Source organism: Falco cherrug, chromosome 4 (genome assembly GCF_023634085.1).
Source record: "Falco cherrug isolate bFalChe1 chromosome 4, bFalChe1.pri, whole genome shotgun sequence".
Lineage (NCBI taxonomy): Eukaryota > Metazoa > Chordata > Aves > Falconiformes > Falconidae > Falco > Falco cherrug.
The window spans coordinates 71,887,982-71,901,437 of NC_073700.1; the positions used below are offsets into that span (position 1 = coordinate 71,887,982).

General features: G+C 34.7%; 1 protein-coding gene across 1 annotated transcript in view; it reads right to left on the minus strand.

Annotated features, from left to right (window-relative positions):
- MALRD1 (MAM and LDL receptor class A domain containing 1) overlaps nt 1-13,456 on the minus strand; it is a 282,559-nt gene that overhangs the window by 44,956 nt on the left and 224,147 nt on the right. The window contains exons 33-35 of the mRNA XM_027800878.2: nt 11,065-11,340; nt 6,399-6,524; nt 4,385-4,451 (exon numbers count right to left, since the gene is read on the minus strand). Of these exons, the coding sequence (XP_027656679.2) occupies nt 4,385-4,451; nt 6,399-6,524; nt 11,065-11,340 (469 nt within the window). The remainder of the gene's footprint in view (nt 1-4,384; nt 4,452-6,398; nt 6,525-11,064; nt 11,341-13,456) is intronic.

The following is a 13,456-nucleotide window of genomic DNA, read 5'->3' on the forward strand; positions in this document are numbered from 1 at the left end:
GTACCACTGGGGATAAAATACTTTACTTGCACATTAGAACAGACCGTTTATGCTTATAATAATAAATTCTTTTTAAAATGGAGGACCAAATAATCTGTAGCTTTTCAAAGGAGAATAAGCAAAAATCCCCTCCTATGAATGAATTATTACCCTGTAAAATCAATTATTTTCTAACACATAATAGGGAAAGGAATCTTTTTCACTTTTATCACATAAAGCAAACAAATAAAATAATTCAGTTGTTGTACTTTGGGCCCAACCATCATTTAGATGCACAACTACAAAGATAACCTTAATTAATTATCTATTTATAATGACTCCTTGCCATTCTAATCTCCACGGTTCCATTAGCTACATGGTACACCAGTGTAATTTAAAAACTGTTTAATGAAGATGTATTTCTAATTTATTACATGATTTTTTAATTACAGGCCAGTGAATGTAATTACATTTTCTGCTTAAGGATAGAGCCTTCTTACAGTTCAGACGTTAATAAAAGCACTCTCATTATACTCTTTAGTATTAGTCAGTGTAACTACTCTGAAATTTGGTATGTTACATAGAAAGTATATCAAATAAAAGGAAAGATGAACACTGTATTATGTTTAGAATATGTGAGTTTTAGTACATATTAAATCTGAAAGTCTTGTATTAATCTTGTCTAGCTGGTATGAGAATTAAAATTATGTATTATCAGTCTGGTAAAATATATTTTTTTCTGTTCTCAGGGGGTTTTTTTCAGCACTAGTACAATCTTTGAAGCCTCACCCTTCCACTTCAGTGTGTTACAAACACACTTCCCAGCTTGCTTGTTCTCATCAATATTCCTTTCATATGCTACCAGCGATCTGTGGTCTCCCTTTAAAAAAATAAAGCAAACACAGAAAAACACTGGAAAAAAATTGGGGAAAGCACACATATAATCAAAGGAATAATTTTGAAATGAGACTATTGAAATTGCAAAAATTCTAGCCATTATTGCTCAAATTACCATAATTTGCCTGTGCAGCTACAGTAGCTGATTGCCAGCACTAGCCACTTGGATACACAACCACCACAAAAAGGAATGCAGTCAAGACAAACGGGAGTCACATTTTGTGAAGAGTGGCCATACCATTTCAGACTAAAGCTCCATCTAGTTTGGTAACCAAAGAGGATACCTAAGAAGTAGTAAGAACAAGATAAACATATTTGCTATGTGCCCCAAGTACTTTCCCGACCAAACAGGAGAAACAAATGCAAATGGCTTTCAAGCCTAACCCAGAAGTCAAATACCAGAGTGGATCAGGACAGCCACCAAGCTGTTTCATTCAAGTAGGAAGCTAACCATCACCTGCAAAGCACTGTTGCTTTGCATTTACTTGCAAACTCTTGCCGAGAACATTCACCCCAACATCAATAGTCACAGTCTCAAAGACTATGGCTTCTCCTTACTACAATCATTATGCACCAGCTAACAAAAGCTGTTTTCAGTAGCATGAACAGAAATGACAGCAACCTGATATAACAGCCCTGTTACCCACTTCAATATTCTGAAACCTTATCTGGATTTGTACCTACTGTTGCCTTTTTCACCTCTTCTACAGATACCTCTTCTTGGAGGTATGTCAGACCTCACCTTCCACCTTCTACTGATCCCTCTTAGTTACATACTATTGAAAGAAAGTCAGGCTGATGCCCTAAGTATTCACTTTATATACCTAGGCAATAATAGTGTACACATATAACAACATACAGCATCAAAAACTTGAGAAGTACTAAATGCATAAGATCTGCTATAAATTTGCAGTCTTTTCAAATAGCTGATTTCTTTTGCCTAAGCAGCTAGTGCAAATTCATTCTATTCCCATGCTGACATTAAACTACTTGGAGGAGTCTATACAGTTTACTACCTCAACCACATTGCACAAAAACCACAGAAAACCTCACCTTTAATCACCAACAAAAATGTTTTCCAGACACTGGATTCTTTTCTATTGATATACCTCAAACTAAGTGCATGGCTTAACTCCAGCCAGCAACTAAGGTAAGATAAGCAGCAATTTCAGGGATTTTTTTAGAAACACAATGGAACCTTGAATCAAATAAGTCTTTGAGACCTGTCCAGACTTCTTTTTGTTAAAACAACGTTCTCAGAGAAGCCAAAGAGACTTTTAACAGACTCAGGGCTGTTTTATAGAAACTAGAACACAAGCATGTCTAGTGGAGGAAGACTGGAATCCACTGTGTAATAAAAAATAGTAATAAAAGAATATGCTAACAAATATTCCCTTTGTCCACTGTGTCATTGAAGACTATTAGTCAAACTCAGTGACTTTTAGGATCACTGTAATCTCCATGCAATTACCTCTGGGTGTCTACGAAGACTCCTCTGCCACTCCTGTGACAGGGCAGTATCCGTACTCTGCTCTTTTCAGGTGTCTCCTTGCTGTCTGACAGGCTTCCTGCATTCTTATGTGCTTTGCTTTTTCTCCTGACCTGACCTGCAGTCTGTAAGAGCAATATCTTCTCAAGAGAAGAAGATATCTCCACCTAAATCTATCATCTCTTTAACAGGAAATCTAAGGTAAGAACTGAAAAACAAACAAACAAACCAAAAAAACCCCAACAAAACAAAACAGGTAAAAAAATAGTGTATTTTCCATGTTAAATTTCTAGGGTTTATGGGGTTTTTTTTCTAGGAAATGAAAACTGGGTTACTTCTACATTTTTTATCATTTATGGTACAATTTTGTTATTTGCTTTCTTTTCATGATGTTGACATGTGTGATTCTCAAAAATCATGCAGAAGCTTATCTTTGAAATGGCTAACTCCTCTTACTATATGTGTCAGTAATTCCTTCAAAATATTATAAACCCTTGATTGGTACTGACATCAAACTGTTGATCTGGCTATTCCTTTTCTTCTCCATTTGCTGTTCTCCAGGCTCATCCCTTACTGGCAGAGTTTTCAGAAAACCTTCCAACTGTTGCAACATATACTACTTTTCTAGTATTCTTCAATAGAGATGACCTATTTTCCCAACATAAGCACAAACAGCTCTTGGACTTACATCAGCCCATGAGTTAGGACATTTTCACTTCTTTGCGTTTGCTCCCATTACCTACGCATTGCATCAGAATTCATTTTCATGTTTCTTACTGAATGGTGAGGGAAAGTATCCTACTTACTGTTTTACTATCCTTAAAAACTCAATTACTCCCCCAGTGCCTTGTCCCTTCAAGGAATTTTCTTGTTGATCAGTGGTTTAATCTACCAGTTGTAACAATCCCGGCTATTCCCAACCCCTTTGTTTTCTGCTGGTTATCCATTTCATTTAAACTGCAACCTTTCCCTATGTGCCACCAGAATGAAATTCCAAGCTTCTTGCAGAGACCATTCTCTGTTCTACAATAGAGGAGATTCTGGGAAATCTACAGGTAATTAACAGTGTTTTCCAAGAGGTAAATCAAAGTACTCTATATGAAAGTGCCTGTATTTTCTGAGTATGTTATTTATCACGTTTCTTCAACCAGTAAAGGATAAACTTGTATTGAAAGAAATTCTGCAATAACTGAAATTTTCTCAGCAGGATTATTGATGTGCATTTCCTAGAGACTAGGAGACAAATACTAACATCTGGTCTTGACTAAGATAGATACTCTGATAAAAGTAACTTCTTTAGTAGTTTGGCAAACTCTTTGGCAAGATCCACTGAAGCACACGAAAGACAAAAGTATGATGATGTCTAACATCGCTTTCTTTGCACTTTAAAAAGTCTCCTGTAATTTCCCAGTGCAAAACAGAGTGGTATCTTGTGTAAATGCATCCCTTCAGATAGCATGAGACACTTTCTAATGACTCGTACATTCCAAATCAGGATTGTATACATTGTTTTTCAGATTAGAGTATTTCCAGAAAATTATAAACATATGTTTAACTCTTTGGCATAAGTGGAAAAACATCACTTACTTTCTCCAAATATATGCAAAACCCCCCATTATAACAGAAATACATCACAAGTTCAGAGAAAGATGAGAGCATGACCTGCTGTGAATCTCATCTGAGGTACACAACACCTGGTGCATATAAGGCATTGTTTTCCGTAGAAGCATTTGTTGTTAAATGTTGTTGTGAAACATGAGACACAGAAAACTTAATGTGTCAGGCTAACGGATTGTCTCATGTAATGATAGATGAAGGTTAGAAAATTCTATCTGATATATAATATTCTTCTCAAATTGTGCTTAACTCAGCAACTGCAAATAAGAAAGTGTAGACATGTGAAGACTTTTTAAAATATGCCTCTATTGAACATCATTTCAGCCTCTGGGGAACAAAACAGATCTTTCAACAGCACCTTTTCCCAACTTCAAGCACAAGTCAATCCCCAATGTAACTTACTGGCATAACGGAATGTCATCTTTGATGATGCATCTTCCTCCATTTTTGCAGTATTCTTCAGGACAAACTGCAAACATAGAAGTAAAAATTAGAATTTAAAGTTCCCCCCATCGTTATTATATTTCTCATTGCCTGATTTTAAAAATGGAAGAATATCCACATTTGTCTATTTGGGTACTTAGCACTATCAAAAACTCTTCTTTTAGACCTTGACTTGGTGATGTAAGTGTCAAGTCATAAATACATTACTGTCAATGGGCTCCTCTTGAGCTTATAGAAATCCTGGTACTTCACTTGAGCAGGCTTCTAATTCTTTTCAAGTCAGAGTTTTACGTGACTCCAGAAATGAAGCTTTTGCCACTTACATAATTTTCAAACAAATAGGAATATATAAAGTAACATCCAAAACAATTGAACTTATATTTAAGAAGTACTTAAGTCTACTTTATTATTAATAGCTTCTACATAGGGGTGACAAACAGACACTCCTGTGTCACCAACCTTCTTATTAAAGATGTCCAGAAATTTAACACTTAGAATCACATTCTCATAAGAACTAGAGAAATCAGTCTTGAAAAGAGTAAATGTGTTTAAGTAAAGGGAGATGTCAGTGATATATTATCAGCTGTTGACATCCCTTAACGTGGATTTCCACATCATCACGTTTAGTTTTACATTCCTACAACAAGAAAAACTCAAAATAAAAAATGAATCCCCTCAATTTCTTTAGTAAGAAAATAACTTGTAAAATGCAAATTAGACCTAAAGAATCTTGGGTACAAATAAAGAAATAAAAATTGTTTGCTGAGGCATAAAAACAGTGCTATTCAGTGTGGACAACTCCAGTTTTAAGAAGAAATTTTGGAAAAAAACATTAATTACTTAAAAGATCTGCTTTCTGACAAAATAGTAAAAGATTTGTAATTCACTGTCATGCAAGGCTACGAAGTTATGTTCTATATTCCTATATTCTTCTACATGGAAGTGATTTCTGAATATATTCCTTTACATTTAAAATACTTTTTAGAAATCAAATTTACCAAGTATGCATTCTTTCTGCATTGTAAAATCGGTAATTTTTTATGTTAAAGTATGATTTATTCTCTCACATTAATAATAAAAGAGAAAGTTATAACAAACATATATAATGAATATAATACTTGTGGACAAGTTTCACTCCCAGAGAAATCAGCGGATGTCTCCTACCAAGAAGGTAATGTAGGACATCTAACACACTATAATGAATTATAATATTACAATATATACTATGTATTGTAAACTTTATCACATAACTCATAATAAATTATAAAAACAGAGAGTTGAATTTTCAGCTAATGCAACTTTACCAAAGTCGGGGGAGTACTGTTAATACAGAACTGGCCCAGAGTTTGTAACCGGCTTGGGGAAGAACTGCAGTAACTTTGTGTCACTGAATGGGATGTTTTTAATCTAAATTTAATTTTTTTGTCATAATCTATGTTTTTGTTAGATTTTCTCAATAAAAGTCTCATTCAGATCGGATATTTATTAGTGTGCTGTTCTTACCTTTCTCCACAATTTAACTCAATATTGTGGGAAATGCATTGTGTTAAAACAAACATTATATATTTTGGTTTATTTTCTAACCTGGATTTGTGTTACACTTACCAAACAAAAATTCCTATTAACTCAGAAATGTGAGTTGATTTAAGCTGGCTATTCACTTGGCTAAAATCAAGAGAGTGCCTTAGTAGTACACTATAGAAGCTTTCGCCTTTTTTTTTTTTTCTTTAAACAGTGTGTTTATACTTTAAGAAACATCCCTTGTGAAGACAATAACTAAGCATCTTATTTTCCATGTTTTTCTTCCTATTTTATCTGTATCATACTTTCATCAGGAAAATTCATGCCTGAAGTAATTTGATAAAAGTTTTAGCAGAGGAAATTCAGTCAAATTTGAGGATTGCCTAAAGATTCAGTAGGAAATAACTACAGTTTTTTGTTTCAAATGATTTTTTTATGCAAAACTGAGTACCTGAACAGCTGGACTCATCAAGGCTGAAATCAATGCAGTCTGCAATGCCATCACAACGTTGGGAGGTTGCTATACATTGATTAGTTGATGCGCATAACAAAGAACCATTGAGACAATCTTTAATGGCTGAAACAAAAAGTAACATGACAGTTATTATCAGCTATATTTCTTTTTCTCACTGTTAAAAAACTACCAGAAAAGTTGATTTGTACTATAGTATATAAACTTGCATCTGTGTGACTTCTATAAGCTTTCATCTTCAAAAACAGTCAACCTTACTACTGAGCAGATAAACAAGTAAACAAACACAGAGCACAGATGTTACAGAAGCTGGATTTTCCCATGTTATATTTGTGAAGAAGAAGGGAGTGTATTTACCTAAAATGTTGTCAGAGTAAGCTGCAAAACCCAAATAAAACCCCATAAAATGTATAAGAAAACTGGATCAACTCTCATTCACAACCTAGTTTTAAAATGATGGAACTAATTTTTGAAAACAAGTAAAAAAAATGACATAATGTCTTTTTTTCTTCTATTACAAGAAACCAATGACTAAGAGATAGTTAACCCGTAAAGAAGTAGAGAAATACTATACTGGAGAATCTAAACTTGCACACTTTTTTTATTCTTGGACATTCAGTTATATTTTCTATGTTTGTATCCAGAAGAATTATGAGAGGTAAATCTTGCTGGAATCACATAAGCCTTCAGGTACTGAATTATTCCTAAGTCACTGATCTACAAGAATGTACTTGATGGTCCTGTGGACTCCTATAGAGTATAACACCATTTTGTTATTTTATCTCAAACAGTGTTGTCTTACGCTGCCTTAAACCATTGTTTTTAAGGTTTTTGTGTAGGTAATTTAAACTGAACTCTGTCACCATGATACTAATGCAAATCAGAGGGAACTCTTCTTACTCCATCAGAGTTATATATATTCACATTAGCTTTTGAGTTTAGAGTGAGAGAATCTGGGAATATTAAAAATATCCCACTGCCACAGCAAAATGTCATAATGCTTTCCTGTTAATGGGTTCAAAAGCCAGTGTGTGTGGCAATAACTTCCCAGGCTGGATGACCAGGCTACTGTAGGATGTATTTGTTCCACCCTTAGATATAATTTAAATCACTGGCCTATATGGGCTGCAAATATGTGCTAAATTTAAAATACTGCATTTCAATTTAGACCACAATAATGGAGGCAAATCTTGCCAGTTTTGATCCCGCCAATCAACTCTTGCCAATGTTGATATTCAGAAATATGAAATGAGTAAAGGGTTTTGGGATCAAATCTTTAATTACATGCACTGACTATCTACTGAAGTCTGCAGGAAAATCTGTAGAAGAATACTAACAAATATAAAGAGTAGTTTGCTTTTGTTTACAATTTCAATTCACCTTTATCACAGAACTTAAAGATCTGGATGATTTTAAACTATCACTGTTCTGTTCTGCATACGTGTTTATATCAAAGTCTCTTCTGACCGGAGAAGTCTTGATATTAGTAGGAATTTGCTGGTATAAAAATGCTGCAGGATAAAAAAAATATAACAAGAAGAACAACAACTTCCTTTTCTGCTTTCCATTCCCTTGACTACTCAGTCTGGTGGCACAGGTTGTGGCAAACTGAAAAAAACCAGCAGTTTACAGCATCACTCCACATTTGTAGCATATCCTACCATCTATCTCCCATACTCTGTTATGCACTTTCCTAACCAAATTATGATCACATACTTATTTCGGTGCAATCAGATCCAAATCCTGGACAGCCTTTGCAATTTGGGGGATGATGTCCCAATGGTATTTGAACCAGTTTTATAAGTGGTCATTTGCTCACAAATACCCAGTCTGTAAACATAATTATATGTTCAGACTAGGACTTCAGAAACAAAATTGGAAGTTCACCCTAAAACATGTTCTTCTTATGTCCTTTAGACCTTTTTCCCCTGCACATGTATTTTGAGGATGCTGTAAACTATGTGGATGTAGACTACTACATATTGTTTGTCATATATATGACGACTAACACAAAGATTCATTTCCTGAGCTCTAACTTGCATTGAGGATTGTGTTAAGAACAGAAAGTGTCCTTTAGCCCTTTATTATTTCCTCTGATCCTGGACTGGCTGCTGGACTCATATCTGAGGACAAAACAGAAGAAAAGTTGGTCCATTTATATCTGTTGATCGTCAAGATTTTGACATGTCCTTTTATCTTGAACAAGCTTATTGCACTGAGATTGTATACCACTTACAGAGGGAACAGTGGTATCAATGGATCTGAATGCTGAATACTTTGCACAGATCCAACATTTAAGATAGAAGGTATAAAATACTATAAACATAATACTGTACAGCCTAACTGCTGTGAGAACTCCATGGGAAATTCTGTTTGCATAGATCTCTAAGTCATAGAGAAAAGCAATTCTGTGGTAGAAATTGTGGGTTTAGTAGAGATCTGACTAACGCAATTGTTTGTTTGCTTTTCTTTGTCCTTGACTTCTTTTGGGTTTTATACTTAATCTCTGCAAGATGCAAGATGCATAATACATTTTGACAACTGGTCTTCATCCCAGAAGAAAACCTTCTCTGATGAATTCCTGAGTTCAGAAGCCAGAAAATTTTTGTCCATCTATTTTTACTTAGGTGAATTAAATTGCTATGGGACATGGCATGCACAAAACAGGTGGTGTCGGTAAGAAGGTGTCAGTACTTCCTAAACTGAAATTTTCTAAGATCTGCAGGAAGATTTGATCTGCACCAAAAAAAACCCAAAACCAAACACCCAACCCAAAACCAAAATAACTTTGCTAATTAAATCTTACTCTTTGTTCATAACTGCTTAGGAAAAAAATATTCAATTTCAAACTAAAATCTGGAAAAAAACCCACTCCCAATCTTTGCTATTATTTCAGTACACATAGGCTGCAGCTACTGTCACAACAATCAATTTTATAGATTATGCAGAAATTTAAATAAAATAAATAAAATTCGTGAATTATTTACATTTTCTTTCTGAATTTTCTCTGTTGACAACCTTACATGGCATTTCATATGTTAAAAGTAGGCACCTAAAGATGAAATGCTGCACTCTCCTAGCACATACATTTTGATGGGAAAACCAGCTGCGAGAGTATCAGCTTTTCACTGATTTCATTCCACACTACCACTAACCGCTTTTTGCTTTGCCTGCAATCAGTATCTTCTTCAGAGAAGAAACATGAGTTGCTGCTTCTCTATTCCTATCTTATATCGTCAACACTTACATGTTTATATAGTCATAACTGAATTTTGGACTAACAACAAGATTACAGATTTGACTAAGATTCTCTCTCTCACACACACACCCCCCAGAACCCCAAGGTGCAATATTTATTGAGAATTTTTGTTCTTCAAATAGACTGGGACTTAATTTCCCCTCATTCCCTGAGCATTGCTTAGAATTCAAAGGGAATGAAACAATCTCAGTTATTTGGAGAATACCTATAATCATGGAAATCTTGTGGCTTTCCAATTTTTGATTCTAGAACACATTAGCTGCTGTGGTGTGGAGTTGGGATGTACATGTACTAGGACACAACAGGGAGGTGTCTAACAGGACATACTGAGGAGGAAACTAAGTGAAATGAAGATTAATGAGGAGAGGTTTATTTAAAATTAGGGACATGTAAAATTTCAACAAGCCTCTGGGTAATGTTGAATTTAAGATGAGAGACATCTCCAAAATCATGTCTTTTGCAAACAAAACCACAGAGCCCATGTCTAAAAAAAACCACAAAAGTGCCTAGAAAGGCATGAACAGATAGTCTGCACAATCTATGCCAGTTTGTAGAATAATTTGTGAAAAGAAATAGCATATGCAGTGGCCTGCATATTCAGTATTTTCAATACAAAATGTTAAAGAATTTGAATTTCTAACCTAGTGGAAACTGATACTTTTAATTGTTTTTGTTCTGATAAGGATGAAAATTGAAATGTTAAACTTCTGCAGAACAAGAAGTTTAGAAAGAAATGTCTTTATATGTAAAAAGCCTCTTATTTTTTTCCAAGTAGCTAATGATTTTGACCTTCCTGGAATGAAACACTTGGCCTCAGCTCATCTACCAATAATGAAATATTTCAAACTGAGCAGATGGTCACTTTTGTGTCTATCGGAAACTTCATGGTAACTCATTGCAGTTACATTTCAAAGCCTGTTGTCCTTGCATTTTGCTTGTGAGCCCTTTTGCTTGGTCAGGGCACAGATTGCTGCTACTGTGTGAACAGACTTGGTTTCAAAATCATTGAAAGGTCAGGACTGCCTTGAATGTTAGTGAATTACAGAACTGCAAAAGTCTATCTGTCATATTGTAATCACAGATGAGGCAATGCAAATGTAGCTGACTGATCTACAGAAAAAAATGAAAATGCTTCCAATTATTAAGAGAAACACAATAAAAAATATTTTATGCATTTATCAAAGTTGATATCCAGGGAATAAGAATGCATAAGTAAAAATATGAGTGACTGTCCAGGTAACACATTATACATGATACAAATAATATTTTTCTTGATGAGGGAATAGCGAATGCTACACTATACTTCATTATGTTGTTCTTTTTAACATCACTGTTTTAGGGAAGTAAGTTAACGTTGCCTTAACTATAGCAATGAAAGTAACTTACGGCAGCCAATTTCGTCTTCATTAAAGCGGCAGTCAGGCACACCATCGCATTTTAGGAGGGATGGGATACAGCCCTTGGAAGGACACAGGAACTCTGTTTGTTTGCAAGAGCCTGGAGATATGGTAGTAGGCATCTCTGTGGGACAGTTCGTTTCGTCACTTCCATCCAAGCAGTCTTCAGCCCTGTTGCATTTTGCTGTGAGGGGCAAACACTGCTGCACATATGCACATGTGAACTGGTCACTACTGCAAGTTGGAGGGTGTGGATCAGCTGATCCTACAAGAAAAAAAGTAATATTTATTTATTGTCTTCTTTCACTAGTCATCTATACTGTCTTTGAGATGTACACAGGAACAGCAGGATATGCAGCTGATCTGATTACTAAACTCTGAAAAAAAACCAACCCAAAACAACTTGTATAAAACCACAGCTTCTAAGTACAGAACACATTATTAAAACACTTTGTCTCATCATATTAACTCCATTGTTGTTGTTGCAGTATTTTGCTTCTAAAGCTCAAATTCAGCATTTGTTCTGATCCTATTACTGCTTGTGCCATGTATGTATTGAAGGGTTAATACCAAAGTATTAGTAAAACTTCTCTTCCACCTTCTATCAGGAAAAGGTTAAAATGGCCCTCAAGTTACAGTCTTACTCTGTTCGCATATTGAATGGGTGAAAAGAAATCAAAGACAACCTAAGTCTGGATTAACCAGGAACTTGTTTCATGGAAGGCTGTTATGCATGGTAAGGTCTGACCCCTCTGCAGAGCAAGAAAAAGATTTTCATAAAGTAACAACAAAGATTTTCATAAAATAACAACAAAGATTTTACTGATATGCTTTATTATCAACCTGATTCTGTAGCTTAGTTTGTTGTGATAGAGTTAAATCAAAGAAAATACTAGATAAAACTTTCCAGGATACAACTGAAAAAAAGATGTATTTTTAAATTAAGACATTAAATTACTTGCATTGCTGGAAATAATACTGGAAAAAACTTTCTGTAATCACTCATACAAACAAATTTCTCTCAGATGCTTCTGTCCCTCTTTCTTCCTAGGAAAATTACTGTGACAGAATTTTACCAGCAGAAGCATCAGAACTGTTTGTGGAAACTGAATTCTAAAGAAGCTGTCTATGCTCATGCTGTGTTCTTTACACCAATAGTGTCTCCCATGGGAGCAATGTGATGGATTCCTGTAATTACTGTTTTATGTGCAGAAAAAAGAGAAAATTATCCAGAATTTAAATCTATGTATTTAATCTTTTCTAGGTCAATTTGTGGCAGATGAGTAAAGAAGGTAATATTATCTTTGTTAGAGACAAGGAAAGACTAATTAATGTCACCGCGTCTGTAAAAGACAGGTTTTGCTGTTGTCTTGGGCTGAAGCAGAGCAGATCAAGTGCAAAAGTTCACAGGTGGGTTTTAGCTTGCCTTTTGAAATGGTGCAAGCATTGCTCTCTGACCTCAGAAGTCAAAAGTTACTGCTGCATTAAGTCAGGACACGCTGTAAGGGAATACATGGATTCTGGCATTATTTTACTACTTTTAATCCACTGGGCATAGCAGTATGTTTTTGCATTCTGTGATACCAGCTGGAGAACTTTGCTGAAATTGTAAAATACCTACATCATGAATAACAATAGCATTTTGTACAAAAAAATGAACTGCTAATGCATTCAGATAAACAGAATACTAGTGTTATTTTACCATCTGCTTTCTTGTGAAACAGTTGCAAGCAAAAAGAGCTCAAACTGCAGTCTAACAATGACCTATGCTAGCATAGCAATTTTTGATTTTCATGTTACCTTTATGTCAGAAAATCGTAATTGAAAGGCTTCCTACAATAGAACATTCCTGCCATCACTTCATACCACTAGTTTTGTTAAATTCTATCATGCTACTAGAAAAATGTATTTCATACACTGGACATAATCTAAATATAAAACAATAATAATGGATTTTTTCACAGTGAAAATAATAACTTGCTGATTTTTCAGCTTGTTTCTCTTCAGAATTACATCATAAACCCCTCAAATACATATGCTTTTAAATGGGAATGAAAAGATTGCATTTTCATGATATGTGTTTTATAAATGTATTAGTTTAAAAAAATCTATTTTCATTTATGCTACATCAAAAAGCTTATAAAATCTGTCTTTAGGTAGTTAAGCATAGACATTTAAATCACATAATGTATTTTTGAACAAATTAGAAGTATTTTAGATTTTGCATTTTTTCCTGCTTTGTTCCTGTATTTTAGCAAGTAATTAAAAATAGTAGCACATAAAGAGGTTAGAATTGGGTTCATCATGAAGAATTTCTATGTAAGGCCATGATTCTGCCAAGATACTAATGAAATGTATGGAAGGTCATTGGGCGAACATAT